General features: G+C 45.1%; 1 protein-coding gene across 1 annotated transcript in view; it reads left to right on the forward strand.

Annotated features, from left to right (window-relative positions):
* Positions 1-22,354, forward strand: part of LOC146858828 (uncharacterized) — a 1,229,505-nt gene extending 1,207,151 nt beyond the window's left edge. The window contains exons 31-33 of the mRNA XM_085647127.1: positions 3,593-3,745; positions 20,063-20,263; positions 22,316-22,354. Coding sequence (XP_085503253.1) covers positions 3,593-3,745; positions 20,063-20,263; positions 22,316-22,354 — 393 coding nt within the window. The remainder of the gene's footprint in view (positions 1-3,592; positions 3,746-20,062; positions 20,264-22,315) is intronic.
* The last annotated feature ends 480 nt before the right edge of the window (positions 22,355-22,834 follow it).

Below are 22,834 nucleotides of genomic sequence, written 5' to 3' on the forward strand. Positions count from 1 at the left end.
AAGACGCCTTTGGGCATATTCACGCTCTACAAATTTCTTACTTACTTACTTACCTCTGGTAGCTACATGACAGTGTCCATGATTGTAACATATTTCTCTTGTTTGCGTTCAGTACAGCTTTAATGCAATTACAGTTTTCTTTGGTGTGTAACAGTTTACTGGTAAACTTCAACGCTAGGTCCTCTCTCTTGTTTTTTCCCCCACTATCATTCTAATGGACAGTACATGGAATGTTGCATATGTGCTGGAAAAGATTCCTAGGTATACCTTTTTTTTGATAATCTCAAACCTCTCTGTGGACCGAGGCAGTTTATTTTTCATTATTTTTTTAGGCTAACTACGTTAATATTTCATTCCATGCCTGGGTCAGAGTTGGCATGCTATTATATGGGAAATGCCATGCTTTTTAACTCTACCCACTTTGACACGTCATACATCCATCTTGAAATGTTGGAAGCCTTTGTGTATTTTCAAGGCATCAACTGCTATTAATCACTTTGGGGCATATTTACAAGGGCTTTGTCTCCGCTTTTTTGGCTTAAAAAGCCAAAAAACTGAGATAAAACTATCGCCCTATTTACAAGAGGGTGCAAACATGCATAATCACATGTTAGCACCCTTTTTCCCAGCGCCTCCCTTTGCATCTCTAATGAGATGCAAAGTGGGCGTCACTGGGCGTACTCCGGATGGATTACCTTGCAAATATCGTTCATGTTCACATCGCAATATTTACAAGGCATCCCACAGGATTTTAGCAGACGTTAGATTTTGGCAAAAACTGATGTTTTCGCCACAATCTAAAGTCTGCTAAAATCCTGACTTACCTATGTGTGACATAGGGGGTGGATTATGCTGATACGACCACAGGGTCGTATCAGCAAGGTTATCGCTGTTTTGCTGGGAACATCTCTGGAAAACCAGCGATGTTCCCTGCAAAACGGCGATAACCTCGCTATCTCTGGAATTTTTATCACCCTGGAGAAACGCGTTGGTAATAATAACGCGCTACCAGGGCGATAAATTCCAGAGATAGCCTGCGATAAGAAGTTTATCGCTAAGCACGACCAGCGATAATTATCGCTGGCCGTTGATAATATGCCCCTTAGTTCCTTGATATCCTTTGTTACACCTTTTGTATTATTCCAGCAAAGGATGATGCATTTGACCTTGCCTCTTTTCCCTAGAGGTCCATGTTCCATCTTTTAAAACTCATGCATGCATATGTGAAATGAGCAGTGTGTTACAGGTTCTCTTGAGTGACTGAAGAATAGGTTATATTTCATTCTCAAGTGGATTGTCTGGGACATACCATCCCCAACAAAGATATTTTTTCAAAGGAAACGTGCTAAAGGAGACCACCAGATTTACATTAGGGATTACTAATAAAATAAAGACAATAACAAACACAATTTATCCTCAGTATTAAAATCTTTCTAGTTCTGTGCTTTGTAAATAACAGTTCTCATCATTAAATGTAATGGTACTCATTCAATTTACAGACCTCTGAAATAGTTGGGCTTATTAGCACTCAACCCCTTAATAGGGAAGCAGACATTGCAACAGCAGTCTTTCAGCTCACTGAGTTTTCTGGAAGCAGCCAGTGGAATCTGTGCTTCCAGCCTATCATCATAGCATAGTTAAGATTGGCTGACATTGAGGGGAGTGAGACACTGACTGTGACGGGGAATATTGTTGGGTCAAATGTGGGCCTAGTCAGCATGTGTATTGCCCACTCGCGCTGAAGTATGACACACAACAACCTTGATTTTCCTGAGGAAAAGGACAAGAATAAATGTGCAAAACCCAAGGACATTATCCGTACCAGGTTAACCCTTCATCCTCTCCTTTCCCCGTGCTGGCCTGCACACCCGTATCGTAGCAAGAGTGCAATGTGCCCTATTGTGAACAAGGAAACTAGCACTTTGCCCAGGAGTTAGCCTACATTGCATCCTTCTTACTCGTGGTCCTTGGTCCCACTGCACCAGCTGCACAACTGATAGCTACGCCCCTGCTGCACACATAAGCCAGCCGCTCAGGCCCCACTGAATCTAGGAACGGCTCGCAGGGGAACCCTAACAAAATATGTGAAAAGACATGGCAATATATATAACTTTCTGAAAACAAGCATTGGCAATATGAATAGGTCTGCCTTTAAAGGAATGTTTTATGGTTACGTGAAGTAGTACAAGTAGATAGCATGGGAATGGATATGTATTTGTGTGGAAGCAAAAAATTGTAGAGTAATATTGGTGTTGGTTAAACGGTCAGGTGACAGTTGCACTGGGAAGCAGGCCTAAAAATCCAAGTAGGTTAATGACTGTTCTCATCCAATCTGTGCTGCTGCCAGGGAAAAACACCATAAATAATATCTAGTTTCCTAAGACAATTTAAAGTATTTACAATGTTATAAACAAATAAACACAAATATCCTAGCTGTGTGGAAGACAAGCACATAACTTCTGCCCAATCAAAACTTACTCCTGGCTCCCAACATGTGGGTGGAGCCATAGCCCCTCCCCTGATGATTCTCACATAATTGTCTGGCGACAGCTTCTGTGTCAAGCCAGACCATAGCAATACGGTGCAGAGAACACTCTAAAGACTATGGGGCATATCAACAAGGGCTTTATCTCTGCTTTTTTGGCTTTAAAAGCCAAAAAAGCAGAGATAAAACTAGCACCCTATCAACAACAGGGTGCTAACATGCAAATTCGCATGTTAGCACCCTTTTACTCTACGCTTCCCCTTGCATCTCTAATGAGATGCAAAGGGGGGGTTCCAGAGTAAAATAATAGGAGAAATGTCGCTAAGCATGTTTGCATGTTAGCACCCTGTTGTTGATAGGGCGCTAGTTTTATCTCTCCTTTTTTGGCTTTTAAAGCCAAAAAAGCAGAGATAGAGCCCTTGTTGATATGCCCCAAAAAAAGCAGCGCTAACCGCGGTTAACGCTGCTTTTTTACGTCTGGTATTTTTCTGACTTAGCCATGATATCCCATGGAAGGAGGATATCATGGCTAAGTTTGTTTGTCCCTATCAACAAGCTAACGTGAGATTATCGCTGGGTTTCCAGCGATAATCTCACGTTAGCCACTTAGCGTGAGGATTTTTATCGCTATTGAGATAAGCGTTGCTAATAGCGCGCTATCTCAGCGATAAAAATCAACGCTAGCCGGCGATAATTATCCTAGCGCTAAGTGCGCTCAGCGATAATTATCGCCGGTTGTTGTTGATATGCCCCATTGTTATAATACGCAAGTAACGCTATGAGCCACAAACAAATAACTAAACCGAACACATCTGGTGAGCAGAAGCAAGAGAAGATGACTAATGATTCGCCGGAAAGGAAGCTCGCGAGTTCTGCTGGCTCTTGATTGGCCCGGCTTGTAGTGTTCACATTCGATCATGTTTTTTTGAAGGAGCATCTTGGGAACTATTGTTTTCTGCCTTCTTTTTAAAAAAAAGTGGGAAAAGAGCAGCATAATGTGTTCCTCTGGTGATACCATAACATTTAAACAGAAAGGCGAACTGCAGGCTTTATTCTTAATCTAGCTACCATTTAGCCTCCGTGACCATAAAATGTATCTTTTTGCAGGAATTTTTGCAGGCTGTTACTTCGCGGCCTCTGACAGAAGTTATCGCCGAGGGAATAAAGAAAAAGAAACTACAGTTTTTCAACACCTTTGCCAGCCTCAAGGTCGAGCTCTGGGATGCCCACTACCTTGATGACGAGTGCTACCCTCTGCCGGTGAGTCGGGGTGAAGGGAGGGTCTTGAGAGAACATGTGCAGTCCGGAAGTGATAGTGGCCAGTGGGTGATCGTGTTTTCGGTCTGATTTTGGCTGGGGAACAGGGATCCAGACCGCACACGCGTAATTGGGTTGCCTGACCTTGTCATCCACTGCGTCCAAGATGCTCTGACTCACCCAGGGATTCCACTCTCCATCCGTCCGGGCCAGGGACCGTGGGCCTTAAGGAAGCCCAGACCTCGGACTCTGGCTCCTGAAGACTGCACATCCTCTGGCAGACCATGCTTTCTCTTGGGACACTAGAGGCCCCTCCTGCACAGGCCTAGAGTGCCTAACGAGGATTGTATCCGTGTCTCGCCATGATACTTGCCATCTTTACGGTGGTTGTGCGTTTTATTTATTTTATGTGCGGGCAGTCAGGCCTCTTCTTTTGTCTCACCGTCATCCCAACCTCAAACTTCCATCCTCTCCCTCCTTTTTATATTATCCCCCTCTTGCTCACTTCTACCCTCTCATTAGTTGTGCTCCTTTCAATCCTTTCCTCCTATCTTTTCTCTCTTCTCCTTTGTACCGCCTCTTGCATTCTCTTTCAATCTCTCCCCTCCTTCCCTCCATTTTCCCTCCTCTCTCTACCCACTCTTGTCCACTTTCGCTTCTTTCTCTCTTCCTGTCATCTCTCTCTTCTTGCACCTAACACTATCTCTCTGCCAAAGATCCCTATCTTCCCATCTCCCGTGCGCCCTCTCTTCTCCTCTCTTCCATCTCATTTCACGTACACCTTCTCTCCTCCTGCTGCCCTCTTCCTGTCACCAGCTCTCCCCTCCTCCCACACACTTGCCTCTTCTATGAACTTGTCTCCCCTCTGCGCCTACCACTTGCCTTCTCTCTTCGAACCTCCTCTTTCCTCTCCCTTCCACTCTGATAAGGTGTATAGTTATTTGTTTTATATAGTGGTCACTGCATAGCTCAATGGCTTATTGGCTCTTCTGAGAGCAAGTAAACCACGCGGGCCAGGTTGGATACAAGGTCGTTGCTTGGCCGGATTTTCCTGAGCGAAATGATTATCTGATGGAGGAGTGGCAGTGGAAAAAGAACAGAAAAGTATTGGTCAGAATAGTTAAAAATTTTTTCCTAAAAGTCATTTGGTTAGGTACTTGATGGTTGTGAGTTGAGTTCATTCCATAGGCTCGACCTGATGATTGCAGAAGCTCTGCTTTCGCATATGGTTTTGGGGATGATAAACAAGTTGCCTTGTTCTGAGCAGAGGTGGCGTAGTGGTTGGTATCGTTTCATTTTATTCTGAAGATAGTTGGGAGCGGAGCCTTCCTGTAGGTGAGGCACTTGTTTTGAAGGTGAGTCTGGATTTAAAGGGGTGTCAGATGAGGCTATAGTGTTGAGGGCATGTGTTTTGTTCCCTTTGTAGGCTGAACATTAAGCTGACTGCTGCATTTTGCACTTATTATACTTTTTTGATAAGGAAAGGCCCAATTGTAGGATATCACTATGGTAAAGGTGTGATTTCAGTAGTGTACCTAGCACCAGAAAGTGATGTTTATTAGGGATGAAGTATAGTGTGTTTTTTCAGGGCTTCATTTTGTTCTAAGAGGCTTTTATCACTGATCCTATGTGTGCATGGAGACTGAGGTGTACATCTCAAGTCATGCTTAGCTTCCTGACCTTGACTTTGATAGGGGGGTAGCTGATGGGCAAATCTGACTCATTTTTTAAGCATGTTGCTCAGGTCCAAGACCAGGATATCTGTTTTGGGCGTTACCTTTCAAACTGTTCAGGTCCACCCATGTCTCTCGCTTTAAACTGTTCTGCTGAACTTGTACGTTTGTTTGTCTCCTGCTGTGACCTGCAGGCAAATGTGCTTGCCGTCCTCTTATGAGTGGCAAAGGAGGCTGTGGACTCCTAGGAATTTCACTTAGAGTGCTACCTATATGTTATAGAAGTGAAAGATAGAAAGTGGAGAGGCTTGTGGGACTCTTCGCGGTCCTGAGCTTGTGGAGATGTACCGTTTTCACTTCTGATGTTTTCAGACCAGTGGATGAGAAAGTAATTGAACCATTGCACCCACACACCAGTCACCGATGCACTGAGTGTATGTAGGAGGATGTTGTGGTCCCTCATATTGAAGGTGGCAGGGATGGCCTTACAGGACTACATGCTTTGTGATTCTTTGTCTGTCTTGTCTAGAAGGTCATCCAGACATTTACCACTGCGGGTCTGTTCCAAGTTTGGTTGGTGTTGGAAATGAAGTTCTTATCTATGTGGATTTGAAGTTGTGTGAAGACTCTTTTCTCAAGGGTTTTGGATTTCTATACAAGACCCAGAATATGGCAGTTAAGGCTAATGGCTATTTGTTTTTGAGAAGGGTAACAATGCATGTTGTAGTGGAGTGGGCACTTCACACATTTAAAAGAAATTGTTATTGGTGTCTGTTATTGGTGATGCTAAGGATTCCGAGTGTATGGATACAATGACGGCAGGGTATGGTTCTCATGTCTGAGGCCTTTTATTAGTGTTCATGTGTCTTCACTGTTGACTGTGGTCAACTCGAATCTCTTGCACAGATTATGATCAGCATGGAACAGTGATTAAAATGGAAAAGTGTGACATGATGTCTGCTCTTATAAAGGTAGTTTCCCAATGAAGAAGGTGCCAAGGGAGTTGGTCTCTGTGCTCTGTCACTCTCTCTCTCTCTCTCTCTCTCTTTCTCTCCTTCTCTTCAATCAGTCCATTCTGCTCTTTCCTACCAGCTACTCTCTGCTCTACCTTTCCTCTCCAACCTTTCTGTCTTCTTCCCTCTATCCTTTGCTCTCCTTTGAATGGAGCCCACCATATACACAACCAGCTGCCAATAATATGATAGGGAGGCACTCACTTAGGGCAGGGCAACTAACACACATAGGGCCAGATGTAGGAAGCCAAATTGCGATCGCAAACGCTGAAATTCGCAGATTTTCAGCGTTTGCGATCGCAATTTGGCTGTGAGCTATGTAGGTAAGCAAATACCCTCTCGCAAAATAAGGAATCGCAAAAATTGCGATTCCTGATTGTGCGCAAGCATTTAGGGAATACCAATTTGCGATTCCCTAAATGATATGATAGTAGGCATCGCAAATTGCAATTTTGCTTTAAGGAATCGCAAATTACCACCAACTTCAAGTTGGTGGTATTTTGCAATTTCCTTTAAAAAAGCACTTTTTTGCTTTTTTCAAAGTGCCATGTGGCACACATATATGCCCTTAGGGCATGTTTGTGCGCCACACGTGCACATATGCACATTTCAGGGGTGCAACAGGGTGTCCTTTTGGAACCCTTGCACCCTTGAAATTGAGGACGCAATTTACGAGTACCTCTTGGTTACTCGCAAATGACGTTCGCAAATCCCATTAATTCCTATGGGCCTCTTGGCCCATAGGAATGAATGGGAAGGTATTCCTTGATTGCGAATCTCAATTTGCAATACGCAATTAAGGAATATTAAGGAATCGCAATTATTTTTGCGATTCCTACATACATTCCATTTTGCGAGTCCTTAATAGCGATTCGGTAAAAATCGCTATTAAGGACTCGCAAAACTGACATTACCTACATCTGGCCCATAATCCAATAACATAGTGACAACCATAAATAATGTGAAATATAATGACCCACTGATAACATCTACAGGGTGTAGTAGGAGGTTTTGGAGAACGATTCCCACATAAAGTCTACCACATCTCATACCTTTCTGTAGGTACTCTAGCTTAGTTCTTTTGGGATTTCGCACTGCTGCACAATGAGTTACCAATTTTTCAATTTCTTGTGGTTGTTTTGAAACCTCCTGGGTGCTATTTGGCCCATGTAGAAGTCTGACGCTTTTTCTCTCTTTTTAAAAATCTTTTTGTCTGTTTTTGATTTGTTTGGTGATAGCTATCTTGTTAGCATTCTAGTCATTAACTCTCCCCTATGTGTAGGCCAGGCGATTTATATTGACCTCTCACATGTCCGCAGAGTGAGTGCAATGCTGGTATTCCAAATGCAAGCCCATTTGGGCCTGTCCGGGCCCAACCAGAGTGGGGAGCCAGGTACTATGTCGGTTGCACGTCACTTCCTGGTCTTCCACACCCCTGGATGGTTTACTGCTTAGGAGACCTCATTGCTCTGAGGTCCTAACAATTTCCACTGCTGCCCAAAGTGCTGAGTACACTTCGAGCCCTACATAGTTATACTGAGGATGGCTTCCATATCAATCCACCAAACATGAAGGTTGCATTGGGCAGATCCTATTTGAATGTTTCTCCTCCTCTGTGGGGTCAGCTATTAAAAGTAGCTTAATTAATGCTCACTAGTGGGCACCACAGAACACTGAAGCCTTTGACCTGATAAGTCACTCTTTTGACTTGCTCTGTTTCATTGAAACTTGGCTCATAGACGGCCTAGAAGATAATTTCATTGATTTAATGCGCAAGGCTACTCCATCTTATTATGCAACTGCCCTGCTCTAAAAAGGGGGAGGGAGTTGCAGTAATATTCAAAAAGTGTTTAAAGTATTTAACACACAATGCCTAGCAATAGTAGAAGCTGAATTACTAACTACTGCTTTAGCCATATCTCCAAGCACTTCCATCTCCATCATGCTTATCTACTGCCTTCTCAGCTCCCCAGCCACCTTCATATTTAAGTTCTTCAATGCCATTTCGGCCTTTGCCTATCAAAAACGTTTCACTGAAAACTGTAAACTTATCCAGAACGTGGTATAAAGTCAATCCTAATCTTTTACAAAAGGCCTTCGAGTACCCATGGATCCTCAACTGCCCTGAGTCCAGTTACACTAACTATCTTAACTGGACAATTGCAATCACTGATCGATTAGTTCCTATTTAAATGAATACAAATACAAATAAAATGTCTTCTTGGTTCTCCCAATCCTTAGCCAAAGATTTTTTTTCACCCGAGTAGCTCTTTTCTGTTTTACACTTATTTTTATTATTTCTAGCAACACAGCACATCATATTCCAGTACATATGCAACGATTTAAAAGAGTTAGTATCCCCTCAACACGTTTGCACATGGCTGCTTTCCAGATCACAAAATGTTTGCATTCAGCCCATATATCACCATCTATGTACTAGAAGTAATAAAGGACAAACAGCCCATGAACATTCAACAGATTTTTCTACCCTTTCAACCTGGTTATAATCCCACACTGCCTGAAAAAGGAAAAGAAAGCATTAAGAACAGCATCCTAAAGAATACACGTTATGATGGAGTGTCGCTAGGTACCCTGCCCACCGCACATATTCCATAGGGCCGCCGCCGTCGTCATCGCACCCGAACTAGAAGGTATCATCAACGCCTCCCTCAAATCAGGCATCTGCCCAGATGACTGGAAAAGGGCGGAGGTGAAACCCCTCCTCAAGAAAACAACGGCCGACCCAACGGACCATCTCTCTCCTCCCCTTTGTGGCCAAAGTCACAGAGAGACTCGTAAACGCCCAGCTGACCGCCTTCGTCAAAGAGAATTCCATCCTAGACGCCTCCCAGTCTGGATTCTGCAGCAACCACAGCACCAAGACCGCTCTCCTCGCCGCCACTGACGACATCTGCATGCTACTGGACCAGGGACACACTGCGGCCCTCATCCTTCTAGACCTCTCCGCAGCCTTCGACACCATTTCACATCGCACGCTCGCAGCCAAACTTCACGACGCGGGAATACAAGGAGCTGCCCTCGACTGGATCCAATCCTTCCTCTTCGGCAGAACCCAGAGGATTCGACTCCCTCCCTTCGTCTCCAAACTCACGGAAATCAACTGCGGAGTACCCCAGGGATCATCACTCAGCCCCACGCTTTTCAACATCAACATAGCCCCCCTCGCCGCCATCGTCAGACAGCATGGGCTCAGCATCGTATCCTACGCCGATGACACCCATCTCATCCTCTCACTCACGAAGAATCCCGAAGACACCAGACTCTGCTTCCAGGAAGGATTGAAGAACATGGCCGCCTGGATGAAAGACAGCTGCCTGAAGCTCAAATCAGAGAAGACCGAGGTCCTCATCCTCGGACCCTGCACCTCCGCCTGGGACAACACCTGGTGGCCCTCTGCCCTCGGAAGCCCACCCACCCCTACAGACCACACTCAGAACCTCGGCATCATCCTTGACTCCTCCCTCTCCATAAAGCGTCAGATCAACGCCGTCGCCTCCACTAGTTTCAACTGCCTTCGCATCCTCCGTAAGACCTTCAAATGGATCACCCCCAACTGCAGAAGGACCGTCACCCATGCACTCATAACTAGAAGACTGGACTACGGCAACGTCCTCTACGCCGGAATCAACAAAAATCTTCTACACAAACTCCAAACAATCCAGATTGCCGCAGCCAGACTCGTCCTCCGGACACCACATCACGAGCACATGACCCAACACTGGCCTCCACTGGCTCCCCGTCGAGAAGAGGGTCACCCACCCACGCCTACAAATCCCTCTACAACATCAGACCCAAATACCTCAACGAGAGAGTATCCTTCCACATGCCCAAGAGGAACCTCCGCTCCGCCGACCTCGCCCTGGCAGAGGTCCCCCGCATCCGCAGAAACAGAACCGGCGGGAGAGCTTTCTCCTACATCGCAGCCAAAACCTGGAACGAGCTCCCTGTGAACATCAGACGCTCCCCGACCCTGAACACCTTCAAGAAGGACCTCAAGACCTGGTTCTTCGATTGATCCGGAGCCGCTACCCCCCAAACCGCCCAGCACCTTGAGACCCTCACGGGTGAGTAGCACGCTATATAAACCCCTGATTGATTGATTGAAAGGTCACATGCACATTTAGACACCACCACATTTCATCCGCAACAACCAGCCTCTCCCCCTAGGAAGCCTTTCATGATCTTTACAGCATGGTCAAATCTCGTTCATGGCCCGTCGGTATCTGTAACCCAACCTCCAGTTAGTTATCCTGGTATTCATAACGTATATGATAAATTAATCCTCCACTGTGGTGTAGTATAGATAGTGTCCCAATGATCTGTTACTGCTCTATCATCAGTTCAGCTCGAGTCAATTAGTATTATTTTTTTATTATTGTATTTATTAAGTTTTACATTTTAATAAAGCCATTTCTTGCTTCTTCAGCAACAGGAATCGTACATTACATAATATGCATACTTGAAGCATTCACATGAGTATAAACAATAAAATAAGTAATGAAATTCAATTATTAACAAACAGGAGTCATAGTGATGTCATCAAGTGAACACAGCAGACCCAATTACATATCACTTATGCTGTAAAACAGTTGCCAGGTTAGTCACACAGGTTGACCTCATACTCCAGTGACGTGTTGGATAATAGCGTTTACAATCACTTTAAGATGTCGGCCTTTCCAGCTAGATATACTTGGGGTGGTTCCTGGGGTGGAGGGTAGTAGCTCACTATACAATACCGTCTGTGTGTTGCAGTACAACATACCTCCTGACCTCTCCTGCATAGTGGGTGGAGGGCCACGCACCCAACGCATTGCTATTCTACGGTTTGCAATTAACACTCCCATTTCAGCCAATCTTCGAATTCCCTTCTTTATTTTCTTAGTGTAGCCCAACAGGGCGATCAATGGATCAGGGAGCATGGGCACCGCAGTGATGTCACTCAGTGTCGGGAAAACATTTTCCCAGTATTGGGCATAGCCAGGCTACATGTAGGAGGTCCGCAGGACACGCTCTACACCTTTCACACTCTGCTGTCTCATGCAGCCCATACCGAAAAAGCCGCTCTGGCATGTAGCAGACTCTTTGCAAATATTTGAAATGAATTAGACGGTGTCGGCCATTTAAGGAGACTCGGAGCGTTGCCTCGCAGGTGTATCTCCAGGTGTCCAAAGCCAAACCAAAGGGGATGATGGACGGAGTGTTGAACATTGCAAGTACTCACCCCCAGTCAACTGATCTGGGTTTAATCCATCATCATTCTTTAGCTCACTCCGCCACCCCAGTTCAGACATGGCCATATGTAAATCAGTCTGACCCTGTACCTCATGGGAACAGTCCAGCCCAAACTGCCAAGACATGTCTTCCCTGGACCGAAAGCAAGCATCCTGGGACCGGTTTGTGGCTAATCAGCCATCATCAGCCAGGCTAGCTTGAATTCAGTGGCAAAGTGAGCAAGGGACCCACGTCTGGGCATACCCTGCCAATTTAGGGCGAACAAAGCAAAATCAAAGGGGATGATGGACGGAGTGTTGAACATTGGAAGCACTCACCCCCAGTCAACTGATCTGGGTTTAATCCATCATCATTCTTTAGCTCACTCCGCCACCCCAGGGAAGACATGGCTTGGCAGTTCGGGCTGGACTGTTCCCATGAGGCACAGGTTCAGACTGATTTGCATATGGCCATGTCTGAACATATCTCCAGGTGTCATCATCAATAATCATATCCAAATCATTTTGCCACTCCAATCTGGATTTTGTTTAAAAGTTCTTACGATAGGCCTGTGCCACCCCATAAATATTGGATACCAGTCTACAGGGGGATTCTGATTTCAATATAATTGTGAGCGGAGCCCCCTCAGGAGGTTCTGCCATTTCTTCACCTAGTAACTCTCGCATGGCAAGTCTCACCCTATGGTACTGAAATTTCACTAATGTTGTGACCGCAGGACCATCTGTTTCGACATCAGCCAACATACGAGCTTTCCCTTCCAGAAAGAGGTCGCCCACTGTAGTTATATTTACAGTCTTCAATGCTTTGAGCGCTGCTCGATCTCTACTCATAGGAAGCCAAGCACACCATTCCAGCGGAGCAATTGGGGAGTATAATATGTTACACGCCTGCCTTTTCACCAGGTCATGCCATGCGTGCACCATAAGGTTTATGGAGGCCAGAATTCCCATGCGACGATCTGGGGATCTAAATAAGCTAGTTGGGTGATCGGAAGGGGCGACCGCCACCTTTTCAATATATAAGTGCAGAGGATCAGATGTCTGGTGTAGCCAATGAAACGCATGGGAGCTTTGTGCTACTCTGTAGCACAAGTCTATATCTGGCGCTCCCAGTCCACCAAGGTAGTAAGGTAGGGTGAGCACCTTCCACTGCATTCTCAACTGCTTTCCCGCCCACGCCAGTTCGGCAGTATGAAGGTGATGGTTTTAAAAAAGTGTACAGGGAGGACCATGGGACTAAAATAGTAACCTCGGGAGAATCACCATTTTCATTAACGATATCTGCCCCAATAGAGAAATAGGCAATTGTATCCATCGATCAACATCCTCCTCTAGTTTAGTGACTGCTCTTCCATAGTTTTCCTTAAAAATTATCTCCGGGTCAGTGTGAATATGTATGCCTAGATACCGGACTGGGTCCGTGGTCCAAGTCAAAGGAAAATCTAGCTCTATAGGGGTGGTGGATGCAGTCAAGGGGAAAATTATGGACTTAGTCCAGTTCATTTTTAATCCTGAAAGTTCCCCATATCGAACAACTTCCCTGAGCACCGGAGACAGGTTGACCTCTGGATTTCTAATGTAGAGCAAAGTGTCGTCAGCATACGAGGACACTATTAAATTATATATGTGGGAAAACGGAGTCCACGAAATCCATGGCATTCTCTGAGCACGCATGCAAGAGGTTCTGCCACTATAGCGTATAGAAGATGGGACAATTGGCAACCTTGCCTGGTGCCCCTATAAGTTTTTACAGGGGCGGTAACCATATAGTCCATGCGTATTTTAGTAGTGGGCGAGTTGTACAGTACTGCGACCAGTTTAAGAAGTACTCCGCCCACCCCCATCCTTTCCAATACTGCCGCATAAATGGCCATTCTACTGAATCAAACGCTTTCTCTGCCTCTAAAAATGCCGCAGTTGCTCTGTCCTCTGGGTTTACATGTTGGAGTTTACCGAAGAAGGTGCGCAAGTTGTATGTTAAATTGTGACCCGGAACAAACCCTGCCTGTTCTGTGCTGGCCAATTTTGGGACTAACGGAGCAAGGCGATTGGCTAGAACTATAGGGTACATTTTGGTGTCTACGTTCAGTAGTGACAACTGGCGGAATGAGGAGCATTCCTCTGGGGACTTATCGGGCTTAAATATACTTACTATCCTGGCTTTTCTCATTGATGGGGACAGTTCACCTGATTCACAGAGCTCTTCAAACAGCGTTACTAAATGGGGAACCAGAAGGTCTTTGAATTCTTTGTAAAAAGCCACTGTTAAGCCATCCTGTCCCGGGACACTTCCTGATCGCATTTGGCGTAAGGCCTCATGTATTTCCCAGGCCTCCAGCGGCCTCATCAGGTTCTCTCGGTGATCATTCGTGAGCTAGGGTAATTTTATGTGTTCTAAATAGTCGCAAATCATGCTATCATCTGCTTGAGAACGGGAACGATAAAGGGATTCATAGTATTGCCTAAATTGGTTGGCTATGCGTTCAGGTCTACCAACATCTCTCCCTCATCCAACCTGATTGCCGTAACCATTGAAGATTCTCTCCTATGTCTCAACAGCGCTGCAAGTGTGGCTCCCGGCCGCTCTTCCTCCCCGTAGCTTCTGGCAACCGCATATTTCCCCATATGCTTAACTTGGTGTTTTTCCAGGTCTTCTAGCCTGTTCCTAATTGGACGAGGCACCCCCGAGGGCTTAGATATTGCGATGCCTCTAATGTAAACCTTAAATGTTTCCCAAACCGTGGAGAACTGTGAAACCGACCCTATATTGTTTGCAAAAGAGTCTTCAATCGCCTCAGATATCTCAACTTTAAAGGCATTGTCAAACAGCTAGTAGGGGGGAAACGTCCAAGTGAACGGGGCGGGCAGCCTCTGCGGACTACGCAGGACCAAAAGTATGGGAGCATCATTTGACAGGGTTCAGGGGTGAACCTTACAGTCCCTGACCTCCAAGTATATTACTTGCGACAAACGCCAGTATTCTATTCTCGTATGTAGGCCGTGTGGGACTGAATAGTGTGTGTAACCCCCTGTCTCAAAAACCGTGCCCGCCAGACATCAACCATATCTAGCTGTATTGTTGTAGCCGTAATAAGTTTTGCTGAGGCTGAAGGACAACACTCTGGGCCACCGGAGCAATACAGCATTGGGTCTAAAACGCAATTAAAATCGCCTCCCACTGACAGCGGGAGTGTTATATCAATACTGGGGCATGAGCAAAGGGTTTGGTAAAAGTGAGGGTTATCATAATTAGGTCCATACACGTTAATTACAAGTAATTTTAGACCCTTCTCCATGCACCTGGAAATGGTAAATCACCCCTCCACATCAGCCACACATGGGTCTGTTTTAAGTCCTGACTTCGGGTTGACCCACTTGAGCACCCCTCTGGCATGAGAAGTAAACCCTGAGGCGTGAAAAGAGCCCTGTAGCACTCTCTGCATTAGCATCATACTATCCATAGGCAAATGAGTTTCTTGCAGAAGAGCTAAATCTACAGAGTTCCGTTTGGGATATGCAATAACATCCCGCACCTTACGGTGATTATTGAAACCTCGGACATTCCATGTTTAAAATCTAATTAGCTGTCCTTCCTGCTGAGTCATCTTAGGGAAATACGGGGAACTGTGTCTAGCAAAATCAGCCCCATGCTGTCCAACCCAACCGTCTGATTAGAGTGACTGAACTGTACCTCGTGATCAATACTTTTGCTGTGGCTCAGAAAAGAATTTACAACAAACTCCATCCCACCCACGTTGCGTCGACCCCAACTCGACGTCAACGAATAGCCCCCCCCATAACCCAAACAAGTACGACATAGCACCATCAGGTGGTGCACACACAGGGGCGGATGTTGCCTCTCCACCAACGTTCACTCGGCTTCCGCCAAGTGTAACAAACAGCTATTGTAATACCATTGTGGCAGTTTGCATTTTGGAAGTTCAAATATTCGTAAGCCGCCCAGGCGCCCTTAGCCCGACCCCCGCCAAGCAACCAATGTGTAACGATCTCTCTATGGACAGTGGTCGCAATATCAAGGCCACGGCCTCCTTCAAGTACAGGGCTACCATTTTTCTTTAACCTGTAAAGTGACACTGTCCCCACCAGGGACTATCACGCCTACACCATTAATGGAGCTGGAGAGTCACTAAATGAGCAGACCCAACGCCCACTCAATCCCATCTGCAGTGCGTATGCGAGGAGGGGGGCACAATCTCAACGCTCCAAACTTGAGCAGCCAGACTAAGAAATACTCTCATAAAGGGAGCACCCCTACGTGCATTTCTCAGCCAGGATAAAAGCAATTGATAACACAATGCGAATATTAACAATCTACGTGCCCTGTACGTCTCCATACCTCGACAACCCTCCTCAACCCCCGCCCTTATAAAATATATGTCCTACTGGAAACAGAGTGTGCGATACAAATCTAGTCATTTTCATCCATCTTACCTCCCTCTACTCCCTGTAACTGTTCCACAGCAGTCTTGCGTTGTTGTACTGTGGTGTAGTCCTTGGGCACTTTCTGCAGGGTCTTAGGATCCAGAAAAATCTTCGATACACCATTCATCGTTACTCTGAGACGTGCAGGGTAGAGCATAGCATAGTCTAGTTCTTGGGTGCGTAGTGCATGCTTTAATGGGGCAAACTGCCTCTGCGCCTCCAATGTCCCTAATTCTCTGGCTTTTTTCAGGGCCGCATCTCTATCCCTATAGTTTAGGAATTTGGCAATAATCGGGCGTAGGGGAGCTCCCGGAGGGGGTCTAGGGCCCAGAGAGCGGTGCGCACGCTCAATTACAAACATAGAGGAGAGGGTTTTGCGGCCCAGGAGTGAGACTAAAAGGGTTTCAGTGAATAGCTCCATATTCCCTGTGGACGTGGACTCAGGAAGGCCAGTAAGCCGTATATTGCTTCTCCTAGACCTAGCTTCCAGGTCCTCTGCTTTGTCCTGCAGCTGCGCATGGGCTTTACTCATCTGCTTTTGCGCTTCTTCAGGGCTGCTGTTTCTACTTTGTCCAGTAAGGTACGGATGTCGTCCGTTGCGGCAAGGAGGGCGGTTTCCGTACTGTGTTTTTTTCTGAAGCCGGATTGGGAGGAGTCGAGGATGTTGTGCTCTTCGATGAATGTGGCGAGTTGGCTGTTGATGGCTGTCTCGATGTGCGCTCAGATTTTTTTAACGTCCAAATAGGCAATGTTGAAAATAAAAGAAACCTTTAGAATAATTGATGAATACACTAATCCTCTCAGTGGTGCAATCATTCTCAGGATTCTTGCCATAATTTGAGCACATTTTGTTGTTATAAAAGCATTTGGTTCTCATTCTACATCATACTACATCCTGTAACTTTCCTCAGAATCTTGTAACCTCCTCCTCAATCTCCTTTGACAAGTTCGACATACATATGCCTGAAGATAAATTTCGCCTCATAAAGAAACGTAAATCGGCATCCCCTAATCAATCTATCTCCCTTCCAATTATTCACCTTGACGTGCCTGGCATTAAGGGGCTAATTTTCAGATAGTTCATCTTTCACTGTGCTCTGGCCGAGTCCCTAGTGAACTCAAACAAGGTGTGTCAAGTAAACCTAGACCTTCAGCTGGCCTCCAGATACAGGCCAAGCACTCTCTTACCCTTCTGTTTTTGCCAACATGCTAGAAGGAGTTGTGGCGAACTAACTATGCTTGTTTATAGAACCAAGAAACGGCTCAATGATGCTCACGCGGGCTTTCACCGTAGCGGAATCCACTCCTGCTGCTGTTTTTATGATCAAAGAAGATCTAATGAAAACAATTTCACCTCTACCTTGATCCTGCTCGATTTACAGGCAGCTTTTGATACCGGTGACCACGCAGTCTTGCTGTCTAGACTATAAACCTGGTGGTCTTAACCGTACTGTTTTAGCCTGGTTCTCGTCTTTTTATGGGTAGTAAATCCCAAAAGGGGGTTGTTAGGCAACTTTCTTTCTGACTACACCTGTGTTACCAGTGGTGTGCCACAAGGTTCCATTCTCTTGTATAATTTTTTTATATCTACATGCTTCCTCTTATGGAGATTATTAGTTCTTTCAGCTGTAGGTTTTATACCTATGCCGGTGTTATGCAGTTCATTTTCTATCTTAATGTTCAGCCTGTCCTGCCACCCTCAAAAATTGCCTTTGTAATGTAAAGAGCTGGATGGACCAAAACTGGTTAAAAATGATCATTACCAATATTGAGATCCGCACAGTAGGCATGTGCCCCTTAGTCTGGGCTCCCTCTCTATACCCTTATACCCTAGACCCGTTTCCCACCTCACAGTCCTGTGGCAAAAGCCTGGTGTTAAACTAGATAGGAAACTGATGTTGGCTAACCAGGGCTGCTGTTGTTTCATCTTGCTCCTTTTGGATGCGTCAACTAAGACCTATTCTTCTATTTCTTTCCTTGAAAAGTACAAAATTAGTAATGGCTGCAGTGATTGATTTAATTCTCTTTATTTTGGAATCTATAAGTGCCTCCTTCAATAACGAAATCCATTCAAAACCTAGAACCGGACTTGTCAATCAACTCCACTATCTGTGCATTCAGAGCAGAACTATTTCAAAACGCTCTGTTTAGTTCATAAATTAATTGATGGGAACATCCCAGAGTTCTTAAGGTCCAACATTCGTAAATATGTTCCAATTAGCTCTCTTTGTTCCTTGGTATTTCTTCTTATAATTTAGCCTTCTTTAAAAAAAATCAACTTATTGCGGAAAAGTATTTTCCTCTGAAACTCCTTGTCTCTTCCTTTAGACCTAAAGACAACCTCTTCTCTTAGTTTCTGTAGGAATAAAAACTGAAAACTTGACTTTTACCTTGACTCCCTTTGCTTGCTGTGTTGAGGACCTGCTAGCTTCAGAGACCTTCAGGTGTACGCACGCTGAAAATAACCTACAACCAAGAGACAGCAATCTGTCGAATAAGCATAAGATGGCGTTGACACGCACACAATGCCTTAAACTCAAACCCTACTTACACGGGTTCTGAAAGGTCACAAGATAGATCCCACCGTGGTGCCCCTGCTATTGGAAAATCAAAAGCCAGCAAAGGCCTGTTTCTATGTTCATGAAAAAGTCGTAGTATTGGTTCGTTTATTTATTGTAAACCATTAATATGCATCGTTTAATTTTGTTATTGGACACAGGGATGTTGTCATCATGAATTCATGAAGCTCATTAAACACAGAGCGTGAAACCAGGGGGTGAAAGGTCCTAGGATCCACCACCCTCCGCCTCAATGCACACGCACAGGGAAAACTCACTAGCAGCCACCGGTCAGCATGCTAAGGGCACGAGACCCTGACATGAATCAGAAGGAGAGCAACAAGAAATGAGTAGTTGGTGAGATCAATGTAGTAAGGCCTGATGGGTTCATTTGAGGTCAGATTTGCGCAATGCTCCCTTGTCTGCATATTTGAAAGTAGATTTGCTGTTTTACCAACACACTGAATCCCGCTACACACTGTACCGTTGCTTTTTTGGATGACAGGACAGAACTTTTATGCTGGGGGGCAATCTTCCTTTGAAAAGCACAATTTAAAGTATATTGGATAAGGTCCAGGACTGCATCAAAGCAGACTTCACAAAAGCGTACCATTCTTAGGGCAACATAATGTATTGAAGCGGCCTTGATATATTGTTTAATCTACGCCATGCACCACTCAGGATCTTGTTCAAGGAGCAGCGCCACAAAATGTATTCAGTCATCCATTCATCCATTACAAGTGAAGCTCCCTACCATGCAAGCCACACAATGTTTCTCTAACATTTCTTTAGTATTGTATTATACAGTGTGGCTAACTATTCATGCCACTGGTGCGAAACTGCATTTAGTAAAGTAATTGTTTTAACATTTCATCTACAGACATATGTTGTTAATGAGAGAAGAAATCACGAGATGTATACGTTTGTACTAAATATTAAAAACAGTAAAAATGTTACTAAAAAAATAATCTTTATGCAATGAAGTAATTGAGATTGCAGTCTGTTTTAAAAGTGTTAATTCAGTTAAATAAAGGGCAGAAAGCGGAATCAAAATGTAGAATTCAGTAGAGTTGTCATTTTTCCAAGAAAGGACAATTGTATTCTTTTGTGCTGTATATTTTCTATATATGTGTGTGTGGGCTGCTTCTGATGTTGCGGGTATGCTTCAAGGCCAACATTTTATGTAACAGTATTCCTTTTTCCTAAATCCTTTTGACAGCGACCTCATTAGTTAGTTAGCTCAAATACCTTCTCTTTGAAGGAAGTATGACGCTTCGACATGTAAAAAGGATGACCTCTGGGCAGTTTGATCCTTGTGAATGTGGCGTACTCCTGCAATTCTGCTCATTGTATCTAAAAGGACTTTCTCTTTCCTACGTAGGATGTTCACGACCTTCTTGCTGCAGGCAAGGAATCCAAATTTCTCAAAACGCAGGCCAACAAAAAGGGCGCGGAAATGTCTCAGCTGGTTCTGCAGAGTATGGATAAAAAGCTGCAGAAACTGAAGAGGAACAGTCCTGAATACCAGCAGCAGGAGAGTTTTTACGAAGAGGCCATGACGAATGCTTTCTATAATCTGATAGTAAGTATGGGGAAGGAAGCGCGGCGGGTGGGTTTACCTGGCTGCCAGTGCGCATGTCAGTTTCTGCTAGCAGCAGCCTTCTGTCATAACTAGGGATGGCGCTGGCTAGGCATGCGCAGTGCGGGCAGCTGCCCAGGGCTCGCACAAAGCCCTGCACAGAGCAGATTGAGGAGCAGGGTCATCTATAGAGATGCAAAACAGCCCTCAACGTCTCCCTTTGTAATCAAATTAGAGAGGCCTCGCACATTCTCTTTCTTCCCGCGGCCCCAAAAATCCTAGAACCGGCCCTGGTCACAGCAGTGGCAGTGCGGCCACTGTGCGCTTTTCAGGTAAAGCAAACACAGACCAGGGCTGTTTCTATCTTTAGGCGGTAACCTGTAGCGCCCCTGGCTGGCGAGTGCCACGTTTTGCAAGAGGTCAGGGTGGCAGTCTAAAAAACGTAGAGAAAGGCACAATATATACCATGTCTAATCCCAAAATACGTTGAGACAGCCCTCAGGTGGACTTCTTAGGAAAGAGCGAGATGGATACATGCAGCAGTGCATGGCCACACCCCCGTGCAGCATGTGTGCCCCACACATGCAGAAAGTATCACTGGAAGCTCACGCCTGCTATAGGTGTGGTGCACGAATGCACATATGCATCCGTGCACCACTAATATAGCAGGCTTGGCCTTCCAGTGATATTTTGTGCATGTGCGGGGCGCACAACTGCACGGACTGTGGCCATGCACTGTGTGCATTACTCAGACATAGAGATCCTGGGTGGTAGCCTTTGGCTGAGGGGCGTGTGCACTGCCCTAGGGCAGTGAGCGGTGTTCAGAGCACTCAGATACACCTAACATGGTATTCTAAATTTGATCCCAGAACTTTATTAATCCTCTGGTAACTGCCCATAGATGTTTGTCCAACTGGGTTTCACTGACGTCTCCTCGCCTCTCTCCAACTGTCCTTTATTTCATTTTATGATAAGGTGCATTTCATGGGTCACAATATATCACTTACTGAATGATATACTTTATTCATTACCATTTACATTTCTTTATGAAGTGTGTCTGTATTTTAGCGCTTGTCATATTCTGGGCCGTGTTTAGAATATTTGTGTGGGTACTTGGTGCAGTGGTACTGGGCGCGAGGCGTGTGTGGACCCACGGTGCATCCTGGGGCCACTGGGGCCAGGGCACTTGGCACAGAGAGTGATTGAAGGCGCACTCCATGCACACTGGACACAGCTGCATTCCATGCTCTGTGGAAATGAGGTTCTGGGCATAGGAGGTGGCCTATGTAGGTATTGGCGCTGGGATAATAAGCACAGAGTATCTGTAGAGTCTCGCTGAGCTGGTACAAGCGACGGGGTACCCATAACTACTGTAGGTCACGCCCCCGGGCACCTTCTGCAGGTTGTACTCAGCAGGTCACTCCCTAGCTCCAAGCAGCTGCTAAGGGTAGGTGCTAAAGTATATAATAAAAAACACATAGAAATGTACTGAGAATAAATGTTAAATAGACATTATGGTTAGCTGCTACGATTTCATTGTGTTTTAATAAACATAAATAGTCACTTACAACAAACGTAATTGGAAGAGATGTTATGGCTATTATTGAAAACCTAAATAGTACTGAAGTTATATTTATCTACATCATCTATAAGCCCCCAATGCTCTGCTCGTGCATTCACCCTCCCCACCTTAGATGGCATTATAAATGTCGTCTTGGTGACATGGAGGTTGATTCCACTTGAAAACTGTCTTTTAGAACTTGGGTTTTGAGAGTTCATTGTAATCACGTTTTCCCTGGCGAAAACAGACATCTCAAACTGCGCAGAACCTATACACTCAACTCATTTACCGCCCGGATCCTTTTGAATTAACTCAAAAATATCGTTCAGTGGGTTCTTGTGGCCGCCGAAGAGACGTGGCCTAATTGTAGATCCTTCATCATGAGAGTGATCGATTTAAAACCAATGAGGTGAGATTTGAAAGTAATTTCTACAATGTTTTATTCACTTTGTACCCACGACGCTTTTAACTTATAATTTGTGACTTCATTTCAGGAAACTGCTCTGTTGAATGCAGGTTATAGTCCTCTGTGAGCCACCTGAACAAACTGTGGGGATGCCCCAAAGAGGCCGAAGATACCGGAGACAGATGCTTCCTGCTACATACATCCCTTGGAACACGTGTTTACCTGTGACATAAGACACATTAAGGACTTATTTTTGAATATTTAATGAGTTACATATTCACGTACATTTCCAGTTGATATGAGTCCGTATTCCAGGCCTTTAGCCTGTTTGGTAATGTACCCAAGACCCAGAAACATGAAGATCTGTGCCGAGGTACCCGAGATCCGCTACTAAGGCTGGGTGCGCGAATTTCATTGTGATGGGGGACATTAGACCTTACTCCCCAGTGCAGCTTTCCAGTTCTCCATTCCTGTTGCTCTTCCCCTTTGGCCGCAGGGTTCCAGTGCAGGGTCATTGACACATTACAACCTTCTAGACATAATAGGAAGAATCTGTAAGGGGGACTTCTGCAATGTTTTTTTACCTGATTAACTCTAGTGTGGTTAA

Source organism: Triturus cristatus, chromosome 3_2 (assembly GCF_964204655.1).
Source record: "Triturus cristatus chromosome 3_2, aTriCri1.1, whole genome shotgun sequence".
In the NCBI taxonomy this organism is placed as follows: domain Eukaryota; kingdom Metazoa; phylum Chordata; class Amphibia; order Caudata; family Salamandridae; genus Triturus; species Triturus cristatus.